This window comes from Passer domesticus, chromosome 15, assembly GCF_036417665.1.
Source record: "Passer domesticus isolate bPasDom1 chromosome 15, bPasDom1.hap1, whole genome shotgun sequence".
NCBI lineage: Eukaryota > Metazoa > Chordata > Aves > Passeriformes > Passeridae > Passer > Passer domesticus.
The window spans coordinates 16,424,608-16,449,410 of NC_087488.1; the positions used below are offsets into that span (position 1 = coordinate 16,424,608).

A 24,803-nucleotide genomic window follows, 5' to 3' on the forward strand; every position below is an offset into this window, starting at 1 on the left:
GCAGATGTGAACTCTCCTCCTCCCTCACAGCAATCCCAGCACACACACACCTCCTCCCATGGGAGAAAATAAAATAATCAGGTGCTGCTCCAGGGCTGGGGGGTGTCAGAGCCCCTGGCACCGTCCGTGGAGGAGCAGCCACTGGCTGGGCAGGGCTGCACACACGCTGCCAGGGCTCGTGTGCCCCAAAGCCCTCCCTGCCCAGAGCCCCTGCTCCCACCTGGGCTGGCACTGGGGGTGGGCACAGGGCGCCGGGCCCCGCTTGGCACCGTCGCTGCCGGCCGAGTCCCCGCGGCAGCCGCAGCAGCCTCCGTCCAGGACCTGCAGCTGCAGCAGCTCCTCCGAGTTGCTGAAGGCCGGGTTGTCCAGCGAGCTGGCCGAGGGCAGCCCCGAGCGAGACCAGTACTGGGCTGAGACATCGTCCAGGCGGCAGAAACGGCGATAGCTGCGGGAGGGGGCACGGCTCGGGTGTGCACACACAGGCACAGACACACACAGGTACACACATAGAGAGGTGTGCACACACAGGCACAGACACACAGGTACATACAGGTGTGCACACACAGGCACAGACAGATACACACAGGTACACACATAGAGAGGTGTGCCCACACAGGTACAGACACACAGGTACACACAGGTACACACATAGAGAGGTGTGCAGACACAGGTACAGACACACAGGTACAGATACAGGTGTGCAGACACAGGTACACACAGGTACAGATACACACAGGTACAGACACAGGTACACACAGATACACACATAGGTGTGCAGACACAGGTACACACAGGTACAGACACACAGGTACAGACACAGGTACAGATACACACATAGAGAGGTGTGCAGACACAGGTACACACAGGTACAGACACAGATACAGGTGTGCAGACACAGGTACACACAGGTACAGATACACACAGGTACAGACACAGGTACACACAGATACACACATAGAGAGGTGTGCAGACACAGGTACACACAGGTACAGACACACAGGTACAGATACACACACAGAGAGGTGTGCACACACAGGTACAGATACACAGGTACACACAGATACACACATAGGTGTGCACACACGGATACACAGGTACACATAGGTGTGCAGACACAGGTACAGATACACACAAGTATCTGTACCTATGTGCACCTATATAGATACACACACACATGTATACATACATCTATGTATAGATACATACACAGACAGCAGGCACATGCATACATGTGTACACACGTGTACACACACAAGCACGTGAGCACACGAGCACACAACAGCTTGACCACACAGATTGCAGATTTCTGCCCAAATTTCCTGGGTCCAGGGCAGGGCCCAGCCGCACACGCAGGGTGGGGACAGAGCCCGTGACACTGATCATCCTCTGGCCGAGCCCTGCAGTGGCTGCAGCTGTTGCAGTGGTTTCCTCGGGAACAATCCCCACGGCACATTACAGAACGGGCAGTGGGTGAGGCCAGGACAGCAGAGCCCCGTTCCCAAATGGGCTGCTTTGTCAGGGCTGTGCTGGAGCCTTGCTCACCCGCCCAGGACGGGCAGGACACGCTGGGGCAGGCAGACCCTGTGCCACGGGCAGCACTGAGGGGTCCCAGGGACCACGCAGTTGGAGCTCATCAGCACATCTCACACATCTGTCCACAGCAGCACAGCCCTCAGCCCTACCACAGCCCCAAACAGCCCCCCAGGCAGCCTCTCTGGCTGCACCCCACTCCCTGTGGCTGGGAGCATCCCCTCCATCACCTCCCACCGGCTCAGCCCCAGCCCAGTCCCCCCCTCCAGAGCCCCCAGACCCCAGCCAGGCCCCGGCCCGTGCTCCCACCTGCTGCGGGTCTGGTCGGCCCTGGCCTCCAGCAGCAGCGCCTTGAAGCGGCGCACGGCGAGGGCGGCGAGCACGGCGCCCAGCAGCAGGATGCTGAGCAGGACCCCGGCCGCCGTGCCCAGCAGGCCCTGCTGTGTCACCCGGTAGTCACAGCGCAGCCCCATGAACCAGAAATCGCTGCCCACGGGGCACCTGCACCGAGGGAGCCATCAGCGCCAGGGGACAGCGCCCTGGCCCGGGCTGTCCCCAGGGCACTCACTGGCAGCGCGGCTGGTGGTCCCGGCCGTGCGAGCAGATGCCCTGGTTCTTGCAGTAGGCGCGGTGGCAGAGGGAGGTGCAGGTCACGTTCCCATCCGCCCTGGACACGCAGGCGAAGCCGGCCGGGCAGGTGAAGAGCAGAGCACAGGGGTCCAGCGGCCGCGCTGCAGGGACAGGCCAGCTGTGTCACCACTCCCTGCCCAGCGTGTGCCCACCCTGCTACCAGCCATGGCCTCGCACTCACCCAGAGCCACGTGGCGCAGGACAGGAGCCGTGCCCACCGCCAGCCCGGGCCGGGCACGGGCCGAGCCCAGCGCGGCCTCGAGGAGCTGCTCCAGCCCCGGCAGCGGCAGCTGCTCGGCCGCAAAGAGCGCGTCGTAGCGCAGCACCACGCTGCCCTCCCTGCGGGGACACGCGGCCTGGGGCACTGCCAGCTCTGCCCGGGCACTGCCAGCGCGGGACAGCCGTGCCGGGCAGCGGGACCCGCCGCGGCACCGCGCCAGCACCCACCTGAGCCCGGTCACCTCCAGCCGCAGGAAGCCTGGCACCGGCGCGAAGAGCGGGGCGACCTGCGGGGCGGCGGGGCTGAGCGCGGGGTCCCGGCCGGCAGAACCCGGCCAGCAGAACCCGGCCGGCAGAACCCGGCCCAGCCCACACTCACCGTCTGGTTGAAGCTGTGCAGCAGCTCCTGGCGCTCCTGGGACCCCGGGTCCCGCAGGGCCGGCACGAACCCCATGTCCAGCACCAGCTCGCAGGGGAGGCGCAGGAGGGATGCTGCAGGGTGGCATGAGGACAGGCAGGTCGTGACCCCACCCCAGGAGCCACCTCCACCTCCCCCGTGTGCCGTGCCCCAGCAGAGGATCCCAAAACCTGACTCACCTCTGAGGACTGGGGGCTGATCCTCCACGATGAACACCTGGGGGGCCCTGCCCACCCCAGCCAGTGTCACCTGGGGGGTGTCAGTGTCTGTGCTCCCTCTGGGGCTGCTCGATGGCTGGGCCAGCTCTGTGTCCACAGCAGCTGGGGGGGAGCCAGGGCCCCCACCGTGGGAATCTGTGGGCTGCTGGGGGGGCCCGGGCATCACAGTGGGCACACGAGCTGGGGATCCCCACGTCACCCCCTGCCCATCCCTCTGCAGCACAGCAGCACGTGGCTCTGCTGTGCCCGTGCCCATGCCCCCGAGCCTTTCCAGGCTGGTGGCAGCTGCGGTGGTGGCAGGGACAGCGGTGGTGGTGACACCAACAGCAGCGGTCGGTCCCACAGAAGGAGCAGGCTGGGATAGAGCTGGCTGCTGGGGAGGCCCAGGTGCTGAGGGGGGTGCCAGGCTGCCCACTCCCACCTGGGACCCCCCCAGGGATGGAGGGCTCTCTGCAGGACCCACCTTCGAGCTGGACTGGGGCAGCCCTGGGGAGGGGTCTCCCAGAGGGGTGCCCACAGTGGGGCCAAAGCCCAGGACCCCCCAGCTGGTCCCTGGGGAAGGCAGTGGGGTTGACAGCAGGGTCACAGTAGAGCCACTGGCTGGGGCAGACTGTGGGGATGGGGGGACATGGAAGGATCCAGGACTGGTGTGTGCCACCCCACCCTGTGCCACAGCAGGGCTGCCAGGGGGGACAGGGGGCTGCTCTGGGATGGCTGATGGGCTCAGGGGGATGTCACCTCTGTCAGGTGGCCCCAAGACCCCCGTGGTCAGGTCCAGAGCCCGTCCCTGGCTGGGAGAGGTCACCCCTGGGGTGCTGGCGAGAGGCAGACCTGAGCCCCTGCGTGTGGCAGGCAGCAGGGCTGGGCCTGTCCCCAGGGCTGGCCGGGCTGTGCTGCCCAAGGGGCTCCCAGCAGGCCCAGGGGACAGGGCAGAGGGGTGAGGGGCAGAGCGGGGACCCTCCCGTGGATGGGAAGCAAAGCCCTGTCCTCCTGGCAGCCCCCAGTGTGTCCCCTGCAGTGTCCCTGCGGGGGTCAGCAGCCTCTGCAGCCCCCCAGCAGAGGGTGATGTCCCTGCTGGCACTGGCATGGAGCTGTCAGTGGCCAGCACGGTGCTCGGGCGGGTCCCCGGGCTGCTGTCACCCAGCTGCAGAGTGCCATTCTGGCTCTGCACGAGGGCTGTCCCAAGGGCCCTCCACCCCAGCAGGCTGCTGCTGGACCCCCCCTGTCCCCTGGCAGAGCCTGGCACTGTCACAGAGGGTGGTGAATACAAAAGTGTCCCCTGGGCTGTCGTGGCACCTTCCACTGTCACATGTCCTCGAGGGTCAGGGCCCGGGGAGTGCGAGGTGGCAGGATCTGTGTCTGCCTCCACCGGGGCTGGGGTCCCTGCAGGGGTCACCCCCAGCCTGGCAGAGCCCGGCGGCCCCGGGGGCTCGGTGGCGGTGCCACCCCGCGCCGCCGGCGCTGTCCCCTCGCTGCCCCGCCCGGGGCCGTCCTGCGGGCTGGAGAGCTCGGCTGGCCCGGCGGGGGTCCCGGGGGAGGGCAGCAGCTCAGCCTCTGTCCACGGCTGCCCCACGGCCTCCGGTGTCGGCGGCTGCCCCGTGCCAGCTCCCGGCCGATCTGCGGGCAGAGGCGAGGGCGCTGAGCGGCTCCGAGCCCCGAGCCCCGGGCCCGGGAGCGGCCGCACTCGGTGCCGCGGAGGCGGCGGGAGGGCGGCGGTACCTGTCCGGCAGCGCGGCCCCGTCGCGGGGCCCAGCGGGGCGCAGGGGTCGGCGGCGCCCAGAGCGGAGCCCGTGCCGCTGCCCGGAGCCGGGCAGAGCCGCGCACAGCATCCCACGAGCACTGCGAGACAGGGAAAGGGGCAGCGTGCACCGGTGCGGGGCACCGAGCATCCCGCATCGGCACCCGGAGCAACCCTGCGGGCGGGGGGCTCTGCTGAAGGGGATGCTCCAGACAACCCAAACCCACCCTGAAACCCCCTGTCCTGGTCCCAACGAGCGGAGCCAAGTCCTGCCCACCACCTCCCTCTGCCCGTGCTGGGAGCCCCCGAGCCCGATCGCCCCGGCACCGGCACCAACGGCTCCGGGGCAGGGCCCGGGCCCGTGGCGGCTCCTCTCCAGCGATAACGGGCTCGGCAGGCGCCAGGGCGGGTGGTCACGGCCCGGGTGCGGCTGGCGCTGCTCGGGGGTCACCAGCAGCCCCGCGGGCCCCGCTCTCCGCCAGCGCCTCAAAGGGCTCCGCAGGGCAGCACCCGCCGCCTTCGAGGTCGCGGACTCGCAGGGCTGGTGGCACGGCACGGCACGGCACGGCCCGGCCACGGCACGGCACGGCCACACGGAAAACACGCGGCCGCCGCCGGCGTGCCCGCCCCGGTCCCCCCGGCCGGGCCCGCTCTGGGCAGCTCCCAGTGACACCGAGCAGCAGCCGCCGCCCCCAGCCGGGACACGGAGCCGCCCGGTGCCGGTACCGGCCCCGCCGCAGACCGCCGGGATGCACCGGCCCTGCCGCCGCCGCCCCCCGAGCGCAGCATCCCCGCCCGGGGAGCAGCGGGGACCCCTCCCGGCCGTGCCACCTCCCCTCGCCCCGCTCACCTGCGGCGGCCAGGAGCCGGGGCGGCGGCAGCCGGGGCAGCGGGAGCCGGGGCGGCGGCAGCCGCTGCATGGCGGGCGCGGGCGGCTCTGCCAGCGGCGGCAGGAAGCCCCCGCCCGCCCCCGCTGCGGCGGGGCGGAGGCGCCGGGAACCGCAGCCCCCGGCCCGGACCCGCCCCGCGGCACCGGCGCTCCCTCCCTCCGGGCCGGGGCTCGGCCGCTCGGCACGGCCCGCTGTGCTCAGCGCGGAGCCGCCGCCTGCGGCACTCGGGGGCTCAGCCCCGGCCTGGCCCCTCGCACCGGTTCGAACCGGGACACGCGCTCTGCCCCGGCTGTCCCCGCTCCGCGGGCCGTGCCGGGACAAAGGCTGCCCCAGGACACCAAGCCAGCTGCGGCTGCAGGTCCCTCACCGCAGCCAAGGGCAGCCAGCGGCCACTCCCCAGCACCAGACCTTGTGTCCCTGCCACGGGAAAAGCACCACAGCTCAGCAGCCAAACGCACCGTGTGTCCCCAGCTCTGCTGGGCAGCTGCTCAGAGAACACCCAGGGCTCAGCCAGGCCCTGGGGCCATGGAGGAGCTTCCAAGGGCACAGTGAGAACAGCTGGGCCCCGGAGGCAGAGGGTCACTGGTGTGCCAGGGGTCTCACAGAGAGGTGCAGCTCCTGAGAACAGCCCACCCCAACACAGCTCCACGGGCAGCACTGCAGCCTCTGCTCCATTTCCCATCCTTACCTCCCCCACTGCCAGGGGATCTGTTATCCAGTGACACTTCCTTGGCTCCCAGCCTGGCAGTACTGCTGTAACATGTCAGTGTTGCTTGGCTCCGAGGAGAAACTGCTCAGAAATAACCCGCTCCTGCCTTGTGAGGGTTAAAGCAAGGCTCCCGTGCTGAGATGAACCGGGTGTACAGGAACAGCGATGTGAATTTGCTGTTCAGCAGCAGGAAAATCATTCCCCCCCTTAATTTCCATCAGGAAAGCAGAAGCCTTTCACACAGAACTTGTTTTTACCAGCACTGATGAAATAAACAGTTACAAGCATGCAGGGCAGAGCCAAATCTCGAGGCAGGGTCCCCAGAGTGTCCTTCACACCCCAACACCATCACCAGGATCCACCCACTGTGTGAGACAGAACAGCCACCACCAGAATGGTCTTATCTCTTTATTCCTGTTTTTTTTTCCTTGTTTTTAAAGGACAACACATTCAGACAGCTTTAAATACAACATCCACGTGCAGCTTCCAAAGAAGGCCGCAGTGGGACAGCTCCCGTCCATCCCTGCCGGCACCAGCCCCGTCCTGGTGTGGGACAACTCCTGGGAAAACAAAATCCACACGTTTAACATCTCACCAAGCATTCAAAGGTACAGGAGTGGGTCAGGACATGCTGAGCACTGAACACAGGCACAGAAGGAGCCCCCAGTTCTCTCCAGAGGCCACAGCTCCCTCCCTGGCCCTGGCCAGAGAAGGGACTCAGCCCCCCTGCCCCAGGGAGCTGGGGGGGAAGCCTGGAGCCACACAGGAACAGGCAGGAATGTGGATCAGTGCTGCAGGCTGGCCTGAGGCCACCTCATTTCCCCTGCAGCCCTCCCTGACCGCTCCTATAACCCTTTCCTGCCCATTTCCTTCCCGGCTGCGGCGGAGGAAACGGCAGCGCTGGCAGGGCTGAGGTGCCCCACAGGCCCAGGGGCAGGGGGAGATGGGGGCCATGGCTGAGAGCAGCCTGCCACCCACTGCTGCCACCCACTGCTGCCCCGGGGAGCAATCTGCCACCCACTGCTGCCCCGGGGAGGAGCTGAGTGCTGGATGTGCCAGGCAGGACCAGAGCAGAGGCTGAGCCCCACGCCCCCTCTCAGCTGCAGGTGCTTCAGGAAAACACCCCCACCCTCAGGAAAACACACCCCAGCTGCCCTCCCTGCTGGCACCCACAGCTGCTGCCAGCTCCCCCCCGAGCTGCTGGGCTCCCACCTGTGCCACACGTCACCCTGCCCCTACCCCAGTGTGTGCCAGGCACCCTGAGAGCGCCTCTGAACTCACCTCTGAGCAACTGCTTCACTCATAAACATCCTTCTTATCTGCAATGTAATCTACAATCTCCTGTGGGCACATCAGCTTCTCTGCATCTCCGTCAGGAATCTCAAATCCTGCAAGGAAGGGCACACGCTTAGCCCAAAAGCAATCACAAGGGAGCGAGGCTGAGGAAGGCTGGCTGGTGGCTCAGGGGACTGCTGTGTCAGCCAGAGCTGTCACTGCACTGCCCAAAGTGACACTGCTTCCAGCAGGGGACACAGCAGGAGCCAGAGCCCCCCGTGCCTTGCTAAAGCCACCAGAGCCTTCCCAGAGCCCCCCAGACTGGTGAGTGCCAGGGGGATGTTCCTGGAGCCCCAGGCAGCACTGAAGCCCCCCAGGCTGAGTGTGCTGGCATGTGCTTGCAGGGAGCAAACAGCAGGGCAGGCCACTAGGGCCCTCTGTGGAGGAATGGGTCAGAAACAGCCCAGAAATGTCTGGTTTGTGTTTTAGTGCTCCTGGGCACACTCATCGTTCTTTGGGGATTACAGACACTGCCAGCAAAGGCTCTGAGAGTGTAGCATCCACCTCGGGCTTAGAGTGACCAAACCCCAGGGACACCTACAGCCCAAGGTGACACTTAGGCACCTACTCCAGAATTCATGTGATTTAGGGGGAAGCATGAAGAAGTCCAAGGGAAATAAAAACTAATTTGGAATATAAATCAATAAGGACAAAGCACCTTTTTTTTTTCTCTATTACGTTTAAGGATGAAAAAAATTCTGGTGAGCAAAACCAGCCTGGAGTGTCTGGGGTTTTTGATCTGCGATGCCAAGCTCAGCACCCACTGCCCCCCTTTCCCCCTCCCTGGCTGGTGCCCATGGGGGTGGGAGAGAATTCCAGCTTCCAAAGGGGCTGAGCTCGGGAGCAAAGGGCCATAATCCTGACTGCTGCGGGTGCCCAGCTCACTGGTGGCTCTGTGGGGCTGGCTCTGCTCCCAGGGCTGGCTCTGTGGGGTCTGTCCTGCTCTGTGGGGTTTGTCTTGCTCTGGGGCCTGGCCCTGTGAGGTTTGCTCTGCTCCTGGGGCTGGCTCTGCGGGGTCTATCCTGCTCTGTGGGGTTTGCCCTGCTCTGGGGGTTTGCTCAGGCCCCAGGGCTGGCTCTGTGGGGTCTGTCCTGCTCTGTGGGGTCTGTCCTGCCCTGTGCAGTTTGCCCTGCCCCTAGGGCCGGCCCTGCTCTCGGAGCTGGCTCTGTGGGGTTTGTCCCATTCTATGGGGTTTGCCCTGCTCCCGGGGCTGTCTCTGTGGGGTCTGCCCTGCTCTGGGGATTTGCCCTGCCCTGTGGGGTTTGCTCCCTGCCCTGTGGGTTTCTCCCGGCCCCACACGGCGCAGGCCGGCGGTGCCGCCGCTCCCACGGCCCGGCCGCCCCGGGCGCCGTTACCGAACTCGTCCTCCATGGCCATGATGATCTCCACTTGGTCCAGACTGTCCAGGCCCAGGTCCTTCATGAAGTGGGACTCGGCTGTGAGCTGGGGAGGACACGGCGGTCAGCGGGGCACGGGCACCGGGCCCGGCCGCGCCAGCTCCCGTTACACCGGGCCCGGCCGCCTGCCCGCGGCCCCGCTCACCTTCTCGGGGTCGATCTTATCGTAGAGCTTGAGCACGTAGAGCACCCGGTCCTTGATGTCGGCCAAGGTCAGCGGCGGCAGCTCGGAGAAGCCGCGGCAGAGCGGCGCGGCCACGCGCGGCAGCCGGAGCAGCGCGGGCAGCGCGGGGCGGCCCGGCGGGGCGGGCGCGGCGGGCGGCAGGCGGCGGAGGGAGCGGAGCGCGGCGGGCCGGGCGGGCAGCGGCAGCAGGCGGCGGGCGCAGGACGAGAGGACACGGGCCGCCATCGTCGCTGTCCCGGCGGGCGCCGCGCGGCCGGACCGGTGCCTGCAGCGCCCTCTGCCGGGCGGCGGCCGCAGCGCCCCGGCACGGAGCGGGCCGGGAGCGCGGTGCCGGGACCCCGGCTGGACCGGGGATCCCGGCTGGACCGGGGATCCCGTGACCCCGGCTGCGATCCCGTGATCCCGGGATGGACCGGGCCGGGAGCGCGGTGCCGTGACCCCGGCTGGACAGGGGACCCCGGCTGCGATCCCGTGATCCCGGGATGGACCAGGCCGGGAGCAGCGGTGCCGTGACCCCGGCTGCGATCCCGGGATCCCGGCTGCGATCCCGGGCCGGGAGCGACGGCCCCGGGGATGAACGCTTCCACTGCGAGAGACTCCAGACCCTGTCTAGACTCTGTTCCAGGGCTCCGGCACTGCACAGGAAAGAAGTTCTGCCTCGTGTCCAGCTGGAACTCGCCATGCCCGTAGCCTCTTGTGTTGCTCAGCTCCACTGAGAAGAGCCCGGTGCGTCTTCTTGGCACCGCCTTTAGATAATTACACACGTTGATAAGGCCCCTCTCAGCTGTGCCTGCTTCAGAGGCTGATCGGCCCCAGCTCCCTCAGCCTTTCCTCATCAGAGGGGTGATCCAGTCCCTTCACCATTTTCACAGCCTCTGCGGGACTCGCTCTAGGAGCTCCGTGTCCCTGCTGTCCTGCAGAGCCCAGAGCTGGACACAGCTCTCCACAGTGCCTCCCAGGGCTGAGCAGAGCGCAAGGATCCCTGACCTGCTGGAAATGCTCTTCCCAGGGACACCACTGTCCTCCTGGGCCTGCAGGACACACTGCTGGTCGGGGACAGCTCGGTGTCCGTGAGAGCCCCCAGCTCCTTGTCCGCAGCCCCCCGGTAGAGCAGTGACACCAGACACAGGCTGGTTCCCAAGGCAGCATTTATTGGCACCGCACACGCAGCCCGTGGTCCCATCCCTGGTGGGGCCTGCCCGCCCGTCAGGCGGCTCCCGGCTGCGGGGGCCGGTACCGGTACAGGTGCACGGTGCCGTCGCGGCGCCCGGCCAGCAGCCCGGCCCCGCCGCCGGCCCAGCGCGCCAGCGCCCAGCGCCCCGCGGGGCCCGGGGCCAGCAGCGCCGTGCAGCGGCCCCGCAGCAGGTCCCACACGGCCACCGCGCCCGACGTCAGCACGGCGGCTCCCGCGGTGTCCCACACGTCACCCTCCAGGTACCTGCGGGGACACGGGGGTCAGCACACGTGCAAAAACACCATGGGGCGTTTGTTCAGTTAGATCAGGGCTCGGTTAAACATTAATAGCAACTGCAGGGAGCCTACAGTCAGGGCTGTTCTGGGAAGGGAAGAGACCAAGGAAATCCTCCTGGAGATTCAGAACATAGCTGAAAAAGGTGTACTCTTATAAAGTGGTTCTCTTTAAAAAAAACCCTGCAAGTGTCCAAGGCCAGGTTGTACAGGGCTTGGAACAACCTGGTCTAGTGGAAGGTGTCCCTGCCTGGGGCAGGCCTGGGACTGGATGGTCTTTAAGGTCTCTTACAACCCAAACCGTTCTGTGATTCCATGACTGTTCAGTACCCAAGACCTTGGTCCACCACCATTCCCCCACATCCATCACATTTCCTGTCTAAGGACACTGCAAGGCTGAGCCTTAAATGCAAGGCTGAGCCTGCTGATGCCTCAAAACACAGGACAGGAAGGAAAAGGCCATGTGCCTGCAGCTGCTCCACACAAACAAACCTGGCATGCTGCAGCCGCAGGCAGCGCCAGGGGTTCAGCCGAGCAGCCAGGGACATTCCCCCTGTCCCTGGGGGACAAAGCCAGCTCTGAGGAGCCCAGGGACACTCCCCCCGTCCCTGGGGGACAAAGCCAGCCCCGTGTCCCCTCGGTGGCAGGGCTGACAGGGCGAGGGGTCAGCGCACAGCTGGGGTGGGAGCGGGCAGGAAGCAGCCCGGCCCCCAGCCCGCGCAGGACACACGCAGGGCCGGATGCAGCCCCTTATCACCGGGGACATGGCTGCTGGATCCCTGCCAGAGCCGGCCTGCTCCTGGGGCCTCTCCCAAAGCCCAGCCCAGCCCCGGGACTCGCCTGCCGGCGGGGCCGGGCGGGAGGCAGGACAGCATCACCCCCGCGCTCCGGCCCGTGCGCGGGTTGAAGGCCACCACGCGGAACGCCGCGCTTCCACAGGACTCGCTCTCTTTGGCATGAGGATGGCTTAAAACAACAAACAAAAGGCCCTGATACAGAGAGGGGAAAATACATCACTAAAAACAACAGCAGGAGGAGGAAAAGCAACATAATTTTCCAAAAATTAACTGCTGCACTCTCTCTAATCACTGCCCCATGAACAGTGATGCATTATTTTTACTGAGGAAAACAGAAATGGTTTACTTTCCTTATCAAATTAGATAACAGCAAAAGCAGCTGCTGGCTGATAAAGGCTGATGCAACATAGCAGAATGACAGCTCAGTGACCCAAGGGATTTATGAATTTCTCTTCCTGTTTCAAAAAGCTAAACCTGCCATAGGATAAGGTGACACTTCAAAAAACAAACAAAGTAAATTTTCTGGGTCACATTTTAATCCCTACAAGCTTAAAATGCAAGAAAAAAATCCATGGAAAGCAGCACAATTGAAAACAGTAGCTCCCAAAACAGCCACAAACCAGCATGAAATATCCTGGGATGGATAATGTGAGAAAGACTCCAAAGAGTCTGACCCAAGGCACCATTATTGGACAAGACATTCTTGTCCCAAAAGGTTACATGCTCACTGAAAACGATCAAATCCTTGATAAACCACAAAAACCCACTGGGAATCACAGCACAGGTAGAAGCAAGTGGGGAAAGATAATTAGTATGAATGTTGGTTTCACACAGCTCATTCCCTCGGGCATGTATGTCCAGAGGAACCATCCACAGAGGGTTTCTAATGCTGGCAGCACCCACGTGTGACATGGAAGAGGCTTGCCAAGCACCAGGCCTGGGCAACAGCACTTCTGCTTCCCACAGGCAGCATGCTGCAGCTTTGGAATACACCAGGATGCACTGCTCCCAATTTATTGGCACCCTGCAGAAAGCCAGGAGTTGAGGCAGCCAGCATAGGTTATTTATTCCTCCTGGTAACCTGTCTTGAATTATTTGCAGTGTATTGAAACAGAGCTGACAGTTCAACTCTCCCTAGCAACTTCAATGCTTTATATCCCCATCCCAGCCAGTGCAGCCCAAGCATGAACTGAATTTTATGTACATACGGAGTCAGAATATGCTCGATGGCAGATGGAAGCTGGGTAGGAATAACCAACGTGCATCTTCCTCAGGAGCTGACCTGTCTTCAGATTCCTGCAGTTGGTGAAAACACAAATTCTGACTCATTTCTAATCACAGTTACACCCCTGTGCAGGATGGACATGGGTTTGGTTCCACATTAAGCAAACTAAGCCAATAGGCAGGAAGGGTGTAGTGAGGATGATACAAAAGCAATGGAATTACAGCAGCACAGCTCATGCCCTGGCTGTCTGACTGTGGTGCCACACTGACCACTGGCCCTCTGACAAACACCATTTCATGGTGGCTAGCAGCCAGCCAGCATCTGTGCAACCCTGCAGCTGCTGAAACTGCCCCCAGCCCCTAAACTGTGTGTGGCAGAGGAAACACTCACCAAACCACAACGCTGTTCCCTGCAGTGGTGCCCACCAAGGCCTCTCTCATCCCTTCTACTTCAGCAAAGGCTGTAACAGTTTCTTCAGGGGGCATCAGAGTCTGCCTGTCCTCGCTCCTGAAAGGAGACCAGCAGGTAAAACTAAAAGTGTGTGTTGTGCAAGAGGAACATGACACTGCTCAACATCCAAGGTGTTTCCTCGCTTTTCTCCCACCCACCACACAGAGACCACCCCAAAGCAGCACCCCCAAACTCACCCCCCTGTCTCTGAGAGAGAAACCATCTCCACTTGCTGCTCCTGCATGGTCCTGCTGCTGCTCACCAGCCTCCAGTCCTTTAGCCCAATAACTGCTTTTATATTCCCAGTTTTCACTAGGGAGTGCTTGAATGAGTCAGTCTCAGAAGAATAAAGCAAGAGCCTAAATCAAGAGACAAGCACACACCATGACAGGAGGAAGTCCCACTCAAATATGCAGTAGCATATAAAGATCAGCCTGTGTTCAATCAGTCTGCCAGCTCTGAGGTGAATAAACAGGTCTTTATAGTTGATTTTTAGAAATCACTTCCATATTTTTCAACTGTTAAAACAACTGAGGAAGTGCCACACTAGTAAAAAGGTAATTTCAACCACTTCTCACAAGGAGCTGAGGTGCAACTACTCAGGGTGCAAAGCACTAGTAAGAAATAAATACAAAACCTTATTTCTCCAATCTCCAGCTCTCCCAGTGCTACACACACGAGGTTACAGGTGTCTGGCAGAGGAACAATCTGGATTACAGGAATCTGGGACAACAAAACAAGAATTCAGTGCAACCCACAGTGTCCCTTTGACTTTATTCTCATTTTCTAGAGTGTTTCAAGTAAAATGATGTGGAGCAGGATTGATTTTCAGACCCCTCTCAAGAAGCACGCTTAAATGAACAGCTGAACTCTCTGCTGACTGGTTGCCTAATCAAACAATCCCCGCTGATACAAGAGACAAAACGTGTCTTGAGGAACTCTAAGGGGAAAAAGCACTAAAAGTGAAGTGCAGCACCATTCTGTGCATGAGGTATTACATTCCAGCAGGAAACACGCAACCAGACAAGCCACAGAGCCTGGTAACTAACACACGGGGCACGAAAGCTGCCCGCAGTTCTAGAAGCAGGGAGTGTGCTCGTACCTCTCCCAGGTGCCAGGTGTAGAGCCTTGCCCAGCAGCCGGGTGCCCGTGGCTCCCAGAGGGACACGGCGCTCTCGGAGGCAGTGACCACGCGCAGCTCCCTGCCGCCGGCTGCCGCCCACCACACGGCGCTCACGTCCACCGCGCCCGAGCACGAGCAGTCCTGCCCGAAAAACACTGCTGCTGCTCCTCTGACAGACACATTACCTGCTGCCCTTTTGTCAAACTCCCCTTGCAGAGCTGCTGCTGCCTCGGTAGCAATTCCCTGCTGCTCTCCCACCTTTAGCTCGGACACAAACTGCAGGCTCTCTTCTCTGGGGCCATCCGGCAGCACTGCAGTCAGCTGTTCTGCTCTGTGTTTTGTCTGCATGAACAAAGTAAAGAATGAGGATAATTCAACTTTGGAATTATATTCAGCACCTGCAAGAATGAGGCAGAATTGTTGCATGCTCTCTGTCACTCTCATGCAGGTACTACATGGCACTGCTATGATCCATGCAAAGAGAACTTTTCCCTGAAGTCAGACAGCACTCTGGGAAAAGGGGATTTGCACACAAAACCACTGGCTTGGTATCCTTCACAAAGAGCTTGTTACCTGTTCAGGTGAAGCTCTGCAGGACTCCTGCTCTTTGTTCTCTGGCTGCTGATGCTTCTCCAAGGACACAGTCTCATCAGATTTGTTCTCAGGACCTCTTTCAGCTGCTGAAGGCAATGCTGTACCTTGCTCCTCCTGGTTTCTGGCAGCCCCTGCAGCACAGCTGCCAGGGTGCAGTGGCACAGCAGGGTCTCTGTGTGCCACATCCCCCTGGACCAGGGCAGCTGCTCCTCTGGGGGAAGGTGGGGTCGCTGGCAAGGCAGGTACAGAAGGTGTGTCAGGGAACACCTCAGTGTGCACTGAAGGTACAACACCTGGGGTTGCACCCACAGCAGGGAAAACAGACGAGGAAATCTCAGGGTGAGTGGGAGCCTCAGCTAGGACAGTCCCCATGGGAGTAAACAGCAGCTCATGGGTGGAAAGCTCCTTCTTGGAAATCAGGCTTTCCATGCAAGGGAGTTCAGGCAATCCAGTTTTGGAAGGTGAAATCAAATTACTTCTGAGACTTTTTTCTTTTGGCTTCATTTGTGCATCTTGTGTGTCCTCTGGAGCCACACCATCCCCAGACACAAAATCCTCCAAGTCATTCACAGGGGGAGATTTCAATTTCTCCAGTTTCAGTACTCCAAATTCCTCATTTGGTAAGTGGAAGTCCCTGATGCCCAGCTTGGGGACCAGCCACTGCAGGCTGCGGAAGGAGAAGAGGGAGCCACGAGTGTCAGGGAGCCCAAGGGCAGCAGGACCCTGTGAACCCATGGGACTGCTGCTTCCTCTGCTGCTGTCATCTAAACACAAGAATACAAGACAGAACATCATGTCATAAAATAACCAGCAACTTGCCTTTTCACAATCTCTCATGAAGGGTGTCTTGGATTTTAAAAAACATCAGAACATGACATTCATCTTAACACACAGAAGTGGCACATTTCTGGAAAAACACTACACTCTGCAGAAGTTTCTGAAATTGTTCAAGGAACATGGGCACCACAATAATCTATTTTTTAAAAAGTAAATCTCATTTTTAAAAGAATCATAGTTAGCCCCTATTGTATTTTCTTGCATAAACACAGCAGGGTGTGAACAGCAGGGCCTGCACTCACAGGGATGTTCCCTGCCTAGGGGAATGGGGTGTTTTGGGGAGTTTATGTGTGAGGCAGTACCTGCTGAGCCTGTCGGGGGCCTGTGTCTGGCAGAGCAGCGCAGGGAGCGGCGCAGAGGGACGCTGACCCTGGGGAGCTGCTCAGCCCCTCGCTGCCTCTTCGCACGCTGCACTGGATGTTTATCCCCCTGACACACAGCAGCGCTGGCTTCCACACCTCCCTCACGGCTGGCAGCGGCACTAGCTGGGCTCAGGGAATCGCTGCTGTGGGGTGGATTTTGGAACTGCTCTAACAGAGCCTTATGGCATTTGCCTGGCACTTGGCTCCTGCCTGGAGGAGGCTCAGGACCCGCTGGCTGGGTAGCTCCAGGCACTCCTGGCCCAGACAGCCTCCTCTCATCTGAGGATGACCTTTCAAGGTTAGCATCACAGTTTTCCTTTTCACTCTGGTTTTCATTTGACAGCAGAGCACTGCTTTCATTGGCCATTGTGGGATCCTGACTCTCTATAAGCTCTTGTGACACTGGATGCATGGAGGCTTTGCACGCAGACTTTCTTCTTCCCTTCTGTTTCCTCTGGGATTGTCTCTGCTCTTGCCTTGTGCTAGTGATGCTTTTCTGAGAAATGGATTCAAGAGAAGTGCTGCTGCTGTTGCTGGATGCAGGAAGGGATTTCTGAGAACTACTTGAGTTTGCTTGATTGTTTTCTGCCCCAAGAAAAAGGAAGGGCCCAACCCCTGGCTCCAAATCACCCTCAGCTCTCTCTTGCGAGGGCTGATTGGGGTTTGCATCTTTCTGCTTGCATTTACTCCGCTGACCCTTCTTGCTCCTGCCCAGCTGGCTGAGGATTACAGCATCCAGGTCCACCTTCCTCTGGCAGCTGGCCATGCGGCGGGTTGTGCGCACGTAGTACTCGACGGGGAAGAGCAGCCCCTCAACCACTGTGCAAGAGCCCAGCGTGCCCTCAGGAGCCGCTGCCTGGTCAGCAGGAGAGAGCCTGCACTCAGTTTCAAGCTGTTGATTATCCAGCAGTTCTTCAGCAGTGTCCAGAGCTCTATCTGCAGGACAGGGACTCAAGGTATTAGTGTCACTTGGATGTTCTTCATGGTTGTTGCTCTCCTCGGTTATGGTGTCATTTCTGCTGTCAGGCAATATTTCATTTTCTGACATTAAATCCAGGAGCCCATGTAATTCTCCCTGATCTTCACACAAACTCTGACCCTCTGGCTGTTTTGTTCTGCTGGGGGATTCTTCCCCCCCATCATCTCTGGGGTCAAGTAAAACAGAGTCTCCATGCTGTGAACACAGCTCAGGTCTGTCAGGTGTGGCCACAGCCCTTGAGGACTCAGGCTGTGAGATGTCCATGTGGTCCCCCCGTGCATGTGGGGACAGCTCAGGCTCTCCTGCAGTGACACTGCCCTCAAACACATCCTGTACAAGCCCTGGTGCTGCATCAGGAGTGAATCTATTTCCTTCTCCCTGCACAAGCACTGCCCCAGGTGCCCTTTGAGCAGGTTCCTCAGCGCGTGAGACGCTGCTGTGCCTGAACACTGGTGACTGAAGCTCCTCTGCACTGGCAGTTTGATTTTTCATCATTTCACCAGCACTGATTAGATGCACATCATGCACTGATTCCTGTTCCTTTGATTCCAGAGCCTTCATCCGTCTCCGCAACTTCATCATGCCTCGGGAGGTTTGGGGCTTTTTCTCCACAGGGACAGGCCTGACGACCCCACAGCACAGGTTTTCCTGGCTGGCCTGAAAGCTTTCTGCCCGGGAGCTGTCCTGTGGGCTAACCTCATCACTGGAGAATTCTGGAACATGCTTAAGTGTGACAGATGTTTTCTCTGTGTCAGCATCAGAGCAGGTTTTAGTCTGTAACTGAGAGGGCCCATCTCTGTCAGCACTAGAAGATGTGTTATCTCTAGAACCTGGGGGAAAAAATACCACACGTGTAAACTACTCCTGAAGTCCTGTCCAAGAAAAACATCACACGGTAAAATTAGGCTTTGTTATCAGGGAAAGATGGGGATCTTACAGTCAGGATCGGCGCACTGCAGACCTGGTGAGGAGGGAAGCAGAGCAGACGTTACTGAGACCACGGCTCAGCCCAGGGCAAGGGCCGTGTGGGGGCAGTGGATGTGGCCCGGAGGGAGGGTCAGCAGGGCCGGGTGCAGGACGGTCTGCGGGGGCACTAAGGGGCAACAGTGGCACCGGGTCCCCAGTGCCCCCACAGCCCTGTCCTGGGGGACTGCCTGCGGCTCCCTCCTGGGCCAGGCACCCCGTTCTCCCGGCTCCCACCTGGGCCAGGCACCCCGTTCTCCCCGGCTCCCACCTGGGACACCCAGCCCGTTCTCCCGGCTCTCACCTGAGGCGCCCCGTTCTCCCCGGCTCCCACCTGTGGGGCTCCTCTCCCGCCGGCCGTGGCTCCTGGCTCGCTCGGCTCGCCGTGCCCGCTGCGGACACACAAGACCCCGGCGGGGCTGGGACCGGCTGGCGGTGCCCCGGCGCCCCCGGCCCGGCCCGGCCCGCTCCGCTCACCCGCAGCCTGGTGACGGTCTCGCTGTACTCCCGCCTCAGCAGCGCCAGCTTCTCCCGCAGCTGCAAGAGACACCCGTCGGGATGGGACGGGCACGGTCCCGCCCCGCTCCCGGTCCCGCCGCCCCGGCCGGCCCCGCACCTTCTCCCGGTCGGCGCCGCTCAGGGCCGCCGCTGCCGGCGGGGCCTCCATGGCAACCGGGGCGCGGCGGAGGTGACGCGGCGGAAGCGGCGCTCGGGCCGGGCGGGGCCGGGCGCGGCGGCCATGGAGCTCAGCGAGATGCTCTACAACAAGTCCGAGTACATCGAGACGGTGCGGGGCCGCGGGGAGCGGGGCACCGCGGGGCCGGGGAGCGGCGGGGAGCGGGGCACCGCGGGGCCGGGGGGCGGCGGGGCCCGGCCGGGCTCGCCGGGGGCGGCGGGGCTCGGGACACCCGCCCTGACCGCCCGTTCTCCCCGCAGGCCTCCGGCAACAAGGTGAGCCGGCAGTCCGTGCTGTGCGGCAGCCAGAACATCGTCCTGAACGGCAAGGTGAGCAGCACCGCCCTTTCTGTGCCTCAGCCGGGCTCTGTAGTGCTCACTGGCACCACCACGAGCACAGCTGGCGCCTCCAACCCCCTGCACTGTAGCTTTGTTGTCACTTTTCTTTTGACGGAAAGAATGCCTGAAGTACGGGACTCTTGCTGGAGCGGCCAGGCCTCGGCACGAGTTGGTGCGCTGAGCGCCGCGGCAGGGGCAGAGGGAGCGGGTCTAGCTGTGTGTCCTCCTGCAGACCATCGTCATGAACGACTGCATCATCCGCGGGGACCTGGCCAACGTGCGCGTGGGACGGCACTGCGTGGTGAAGAGCCGCAGCGTCATCAGGCCGCCCTTCAAGAAGTTCAGCAAAGGGTAGGGGGCCCTTCCTGTAGGGAGATACCTGAAAAATCTGTCAGCTTGACTGAGCCCTGTGTTCAGAGAGCTCTGTTCCTTTTGCAGCAAGTTACAGAGATACATTTCTCAAACCTGCTTGTTCCTCAATGCTGAGCTGTGCCTTGAGGGTTGGTGTTCTAACCCTCTGATGGATGGAAAGGGATAGATTAGAATACCAATGTGGACAGCATGTTTCAGTGCATTTATTCACAACATCCTCCTTCTCATTTGGGCCATCCTTTAGAGAGGAGAAACCCAGAAGCTGTTCTATTTCCCTTAGCACCAGATCCACCTCTGCTAATCCATCTGGGGACAGGAGGCTCCACAGGGTGATTCTGGGTCTAGCGGTGCCAGTTTGTTTGTTGGACACATACTGATGCTCTCCTGTTGCAGGGTGGCTTTCTTCCCTCTGCACATTGGTGACCATGTCTTCATAGAAGAGGACTGTGTTGTCAACGCGGCCCAGATCGGCTCCTATGTGCACATAGGCAAGAACTGTGTCATTGTGAGTGCCATTTCTGTATTTTATGTGAAAATATTTCTCCTGGCTGCTTGTGAGCTCCTTGTGACAGCAGCTGAGAGGTGTCTGCACCAGCAGGCTGGAGCAGGCTCACTGTTTCTGTGCTGTTCCTGTCTGCTCCTCGTCCTTCTCTGCAGGAAGCTGAGCTTTCAGGTTGGCTTTTCTGAGGACAGCGTGTTCAGCTGCTGCTGGCTGCAAAATCCATCCCAAGTGCTGTCCCTGTGGCAAATGGGATCGCCTGGGGAAGGCAGCCTGGCCACAGAGTACAAGTGGAATTGTGTTTCTGTGTAAATAAGACCAAATGGTCAAGGCTACTCTGTGCTGAGGTAGAGAAGGCCTTGCTGGTCCCGCTTGACTCAGGTTTTTGGTGCCAGTTTGAACATTGACATGTTAAAGTGCAGTTGTACCTGTGCTAGTTGAAAGCAGGCAGACATTTTTCCTCAAAAAGGAAAGTTAATTCTGTTGGGAGGAGCATTCAGTCAGGGTAAAGATTTATTCTTGTGATCTCTTATAAAGGATATGTTTTGAGCAATTAATCTTGAAATTTAGGTAACATATCAGTGATAATAAGAAAACCTCATGTTTCTAGTGTTGTGAATACTTCTCCTGTTCTCTGTTTTAGGGACGTAGATGTGTTTTGAAAGACTGCTGCAAAATCTTAGACAACACAGTACTCCCTCCTGAAACCGTAGTTCCACCTTTCACTGTCTTCTCAGGCTGCCCAGGTATGCTCCCTCTATCTTCCCTTGCACAAAACTGCAGATAACATGGATATTCTTATTTTAAATGGGATTTCTATAACAAAGGTGCCCATTAGCATTTAGTGCCTAAAAATAAAGGTGTTGGTTACTTGCTGCACTAAAAAGTAACAGTTCTAACTTGTTTTAGTGCTAACAGTTCTAACTTGTTTTAGTGCATGGTGCACAGGTGGTACACCGTGACTGATGGCCGTGCTGCTGTTCTTCTTCCAGGACTCTTCTCTGGGGAGCTCCCGGAATGCACCCAGGAACTCATGATTGACGTTACCAAGAGCTACTACCAGAAGTTCTTGCCACTCACTCAGGTCTAGTAGCCCATTTGCCGTGTCCAGGCACACAGGAGCGTTCTGGGGGTGGGCAGGGGGCTGCTGTCCAGTGAGGCCAGAGCCCTGGGCACCTCTGTGCGTGCCTGGCCGAGCAGTCCCTGCTGAAAGCTGCTGTGTCCTGTTCAAACTCTGTGTGCTCGTCCTGTACTCCATTCCACGTTGTCTGAGTTGTGCCCCTGAATGTTCTGGAGCTGGGAAGGCTGAACGCCTGCCTTGGGGAGCGAGGCAGGGCTGACACGTGCTCTGCAGCCTCAGCCTGCTGCTCAGTTCTGTCCTAACCCAAAGCTAGGCGTAGGTTTGCTAGGAGCAGTCTCCAGCCCAGCAGGGCTGACACCTGCTCTGCAGCCTCAGCCTGCTGCTCAGTTCTGTCCTAACCCAAAGCTAGGCGTAGGTTTGCTAGGCGCAGTCTCCAGCACAGCAGGGCTGTTCTGGCTGTGCTCTGGGCACTTTGCAGGGTTCCTTAGAGCCAGCCTTTCCTTTGGCACAATGCTTGCTGCCCATGGGCCTGCATGTGAGGTGCCTGGCCTCTTCCTTTTCTCCCTGGGATTCTCTCCAGGGGTACATCATCCTGCTGTTGGCTTTAGGAGGTTTGGCTGACACTGACACTGTCTTTCTGTGCCTGACAGGATGTTCCTTAGCTTTTAGCTCCTGAAGCACACTGACCTCAGTCCTGTGCTCTCACCCCTCAGAGCTAGTGTTCCTGGGGTCAGTGCCACTTCCTGAACATCACAGACCTTAAAGAGCCAAAGGCCTTTGAAAAGAGGATTGCCATGTCACTCACAGAATTCAGTGCAGCAGAAAGTGGGTAATTAAAGTTGAGAGAATGCTGCAAATGTTCCCATTTATTACCCAGTGTCTGCATTTGCAGAAAGCTCTTCTATGCTTTTCTGGATTATGAAACTTAAGAATGACACTCAGACTTCTTAGAAAGAGTGAAGATTTAATTTTGGACATGTAGTAGAGCATGAACAGTTCTTGCTGAGAGCAGCTCTGAAAGTTGGAGGCATCTGATGCTCGTGTGCCTGAGTACAGACAAGTGGCTGCACACCAGTGTGCCTGCTCTGGTTGTGCTCTGTTAAAGCTTAGCACAGTCCTGCTCTAGGGTTTAAACTGGGGCTCCTGAGTGTTGTAGTGTAGCAGCTGGGGCCAGGACAGGTATTAGGTGTGTGGTAGGTGTGGATGAGCAGCCCCCGAGCCTCAGCTGATCTGTGTAGCAAATGCTGATACACCTTAGTAGCAAATAGCCATGTGAGTACTAACGTGTGTAGTAGCTGCTGTACATCCCATGTAAAACACTGACTGGTTTGTATTTTTACTGTACATAAATTAAAGCCTCTTCAGTTGTTCAAGTGACTCGTGACTCTTCAAATCAAGGCTGAGGTTCCTGCTGTGCCTGGGCATGAGCCACAGTCCCTTGCTCTGTGACTGCTCCAGGATGTTCTGGCTCTCCTGTGTGTTACAACATGTAGTACAGCCTGAAACAGCTGCTTGCTCCCTCTGAGGAGCCCGAGAGGCCTCCTCTGTCACAGACAGGTTTGGGGCTTCTTGTGAGATTTCCTGCAAGTCAGGAGTTCAGAGCACTGCTTTGCTCCAGGGTGTCTCTGGCAGTGTCTGCCAGGAGCGGGGTGTCTGTGCTGTGTTGCTGTGTTGTCACCTCAGAGTTTTGACACCACATCATGTGTTTCACTGGGATCGCTTGATCAGCAGCCACAGCAGCTGGGAGAGGAGTGGGAGAAGGGGTATGAGTTTGGGAGTGGGATGGCAGAGGAGTGGGAGAAAGGGTATGAGTTTGGGAGTGGGACGGCAGCTGGAAAAGTCTGAGTGATGAATTTCCACAACCACCTGAGGGCAGAGCTGTAGTGCATGAAGGGATGTGACACTGCAATAACATTTTTCTTGGCCTGCTCTTCCTTCTAGCTGTCTGAGCTGACTCTTCTGCCTTAATTAAAACCTCTTTTGTTGTCTTTGTTAAGGTGGCCTCTGGCAGGGCCTAAAAACAAGCCACCACTGAGGACCCCTAACACCCAGCATTGTTAACATTCCTTACACTGGCCACTTTCTCCTCCTGCCTCTGAAGCATCCCTCTGACCTGGGCTCAGCTCTCCGCCTCTGCCAGTTCTGGGAAGATGGAGTGTCAGTGTCCCAGCTCTGCAGGCAGCCTTCCATCCAGCGTGGTGCAGTAACATGACACAGGAGGCTGTGTCTGTAGCCTGAGGAGCTGCAGGAGTGGGGAAGCATATCCTGCAGGGAGGGGAATGTCTTCTGTCAGGAATCTGTACAAACACTGAGCACTTCTAACCCCAAGTTGCTGTGTGGCTTCATTGATCCCTGTGTTCTTTGCTCGGCGCTGCTGGCCAGGACGGGCAGGGTGTGCTGCTGGATTTGGGGAGGTTCAGGGTCCCTGGGAGCACACCCTGCCTGCCTGTGCTGCTGGTGGCTCGGCGTGAGGAGTGAGGGGCCTGCCAGGGCTGTGTGGGGAAATCTCTCAGGCACCTGGCCAGCGGGGACCGTGCCTGCTGTGCGGGCAGCAGAATCCCCCAGCGGGGATTTTGTGGTGGGAATGGCCCTCGAGCTGTACTATGGTGACCTGCAGGGCTCCTGGCCCTGTCCGTGCACTGGGCTCTCCAGGACACCCTGGCACGGATGGCCCGTGCCTGTGGGTGAGGCTGGGCCAGGGGCACCGGCTCAGCCCGCCGGACAAACGCACGGTGTGTGCTGGCCACTAACATCTGTGCTTTGTTAGCCAGCGCTGAAAGAAACAGCGTCTGCTGATGGGGAAGGGAGGCAGACGGTGTTCATTCCCTCAGCCCATGGCACCAGGGAGCACAGAGCGGGTTCCTGGGCTGGGGCGCTGCTGCTGTGTGCTTGTCACTTGTCATTTGTCACTGGTGGTGGAGTGAAGGCATGGGCGCATCCCAGGGTCACTTCTCCTGGCAAGGGGGGCCCAGGAGCCAGCACCGGGAGTGCTGGAGACGCTGGCGTGAGGGGGACAGGGGCAGTGAGGTCAGGGCAGCCCCTCAGAACCGCCACACTGTCACCCGACGGGCAGCAGCGTGGGGGTGTCTGTGTTATAAAACCGGCCCAAGGCCGGTTCCCGGGTACCGCTGGGAACCGGCAGGACACGGAAGCCCCGGGGAGATCCAGGCCGGCTGCGAATCCCAGGGGAATGTCCTTGGGGGAGCGCCTCGTGCCCGCGCTCGGGGGTCCCGCGGGGCCGCGCCCGGGCAGCGGGAGCGCGCCCCGCCTGTGTGTGTGAGGGGCCGGCGGGAGCGCGCGCGGCCGCAGCCAACGGCCGCCGGCGCACGCGCACACCGCGGGCGCCGCGGGGGGCGTGTCCGAGCGCGCCCGGCCCCGCCCCCGCGGGCGCGTGCCTGTCCCGGCTCCCATGGAGCCCCGCGCGGCGCGTGGATTTTAAATCGTGCGGCCAATGGGGAGCGGCCGCGCGCGGTAACGGCCCCGGCGCCGCCTTTGAATCGCGGCCGCACCGAGCGAGGGAGCGAGCTCGGCCCCGCCGCCCCGCCACGGCACCGGGACCCGGTACCACCAGCACCGACACCCACAGCTGCACCGGGACCGGCACCGGGACCCGGTACCACCAGCACCGACACCCACAGCTGCACCGGCACCGGGACTCGGTACCACCAGCACCGACACCCACACCCACAGCTGCACCGGGACCGGGAACCGCCGGGACAGGGACTCGGTACCCCCACCTCCACCAGTACCGGGACCCCCAGCTGCACCGGGA

At 60.2% G+C, this 24,803-nt stretch overlaps 4 protein-coding genes and 1 long non-coding RNA gene across 9 annotated transcripts in view; 2 read left to right on the plus strand and 3 right to left on the minus strand.

Moving 5' to 3' along the window:
* The window catches only part of LOC135281674 (nascent polypeptide-associated complex subunit alpha, muscle-specific form-like), an 8,106-nt gene extending 2,316 nt beyond the window's left edge, over positions 1–5,790 (minus strand). Inside the window, exons 1-9 of the mRNA XM_064390736.1 lie at positions 5,604–5,790; positions 4,735–4,854; positions 2,977–4,632; positions 2,759–2,871; positions 2,608–2,666; positions 2,342–2,499; positions 2,099–2,261; positions 1,840–2,031; positions 221–445 (exon numbers count right to left, since the gene is read on the minus strand). Coding sequence (XP_064246806.1) covers positions 221–445; positions 1,840–2,031; positions 2,099–2,261; positions 2,342–2,499; positions 2,608–2,666; positions 2,759–2,871; positions 2,977–4,632; positions 4,735–4,854; positions 5,604–5,673 — 2,756 coding nt within the window. The 5' untranslated portion in view covers positions 5,674–5,790. The remainder of the gene's footprint in view (positions 1–220; positions 446–1,839; positions 2,032–2,098; positions 2,262–2,341; positions 2,500–2,607; positions 2,667–2,758; positions 2,872–2,976; positions 4,633–4,734; positions 4,855–5,603) is intronic.
* A 957-nt stretch (positions 5,791–6,747) lies between these two features.
* NDUFAB1 (NADH:ubiquinone oxidoreductase subunit AB1) lies at positions 6,748–9,523 on the minus strand. Its single transcript, XM_064390289.1, has 4 exons — positions 9,230–9,523; positions 9,043–9,130; positions 7,634–7,740; positions 6,748–6,912 (listed from the first exon to the last, which is right to left on the minus strand). The coding sequence occupies exons 1-3, from the start codon at positions 9,491–9,493 to the stop codon at positions 7,649–7,651; spliced, it is 444 nt and encodes a 147-aa protein (XP_064246359.1). The 5' UTR covers positions 9,494–9,523; the 3' UTR covers positions 6,748–6,912; positions 7,634–7,648.
* Positions 9,524–10,398: 875 nt separating this feature from the next.
* PALB2 (partner and localizer of BRCA2) lies at positions 10,399–18,766 on the minus strand. 5 transcript variants are annotated; one of them, XM_064389839.1, is made up of 14 exons: positions 18,682–18,766; positions 18,543–18,602; positions 18,400–18,457; positions 18,040–18,063; positions 16,064–17,932; positions 14,904–15,688; positions 14,589–14,672; positions 14,310–14,471; positions 13,845–13,930; positions 13,405–13,566; positions 13,148–13,264; positions 12,741–12,828; positions 11,576–11,724; positions 10,399–10,706 (listed from the first exon to the last, which is right to left on the minus strand). In XM_064389839.1, exons 1-14 carry the CDS (start codon positions 18,730–18,732, stop codon positions 10,475–10,477), a joined length of 3,927 nt encoding a protein of 1,308 aa, XP_064245909.1. In that variant the 5' UTR covers positions 18,733–18,766; the 3' UTR covers positions 10,399–10,474. The 5 variants fall into 5 exon arrangements, with proteins under 5 accessions (XP_064245909.1, XP_064245907.1, XP_064245910.1 ...); XM_064389837.1 differs by having other exon boundaries at positions 18,370–18,457; XM_064389840.1 differs by lacking the exon at positions 18,040–18,063.
* DCTN5 (dynactin subunit 5) lies at positions 18,742–23,359 on the plus strand. Its single transcript, XM_064389842.1, has 7 exons — positions 18,742–18,852; positions 19,002–19,070; positions 19,312–19,430; positions 19,845–19,956; positions 20,594–20,696; positions 20,943–21,034; positions 23,029–23,359. Exons 1-7 carry the CDS (start codon positions 18,805–18,807, stop codon positions 23,047–23,049), a joined length of 564 nt encoding a protein of 187 aa, XP_064245912.1. The 5' UTR covers positions 18,742–18,804; the 3' UTR covers positions 23,050–23,359.
* LOC135281193 (uncharacterized) lies at positions 21,041–22,404 on the plus strand. Its single transcript, XR_010347920.1, has 2 exons — positions 21,041–21,350; positions 21,447–22,404. It is a non-coding gene; the product is annotated as an uncharacterized LOC135281193 (long non-coding RNA).
* Positions 23,360–24,803: the final 1,444 nt, after the last annotated feature.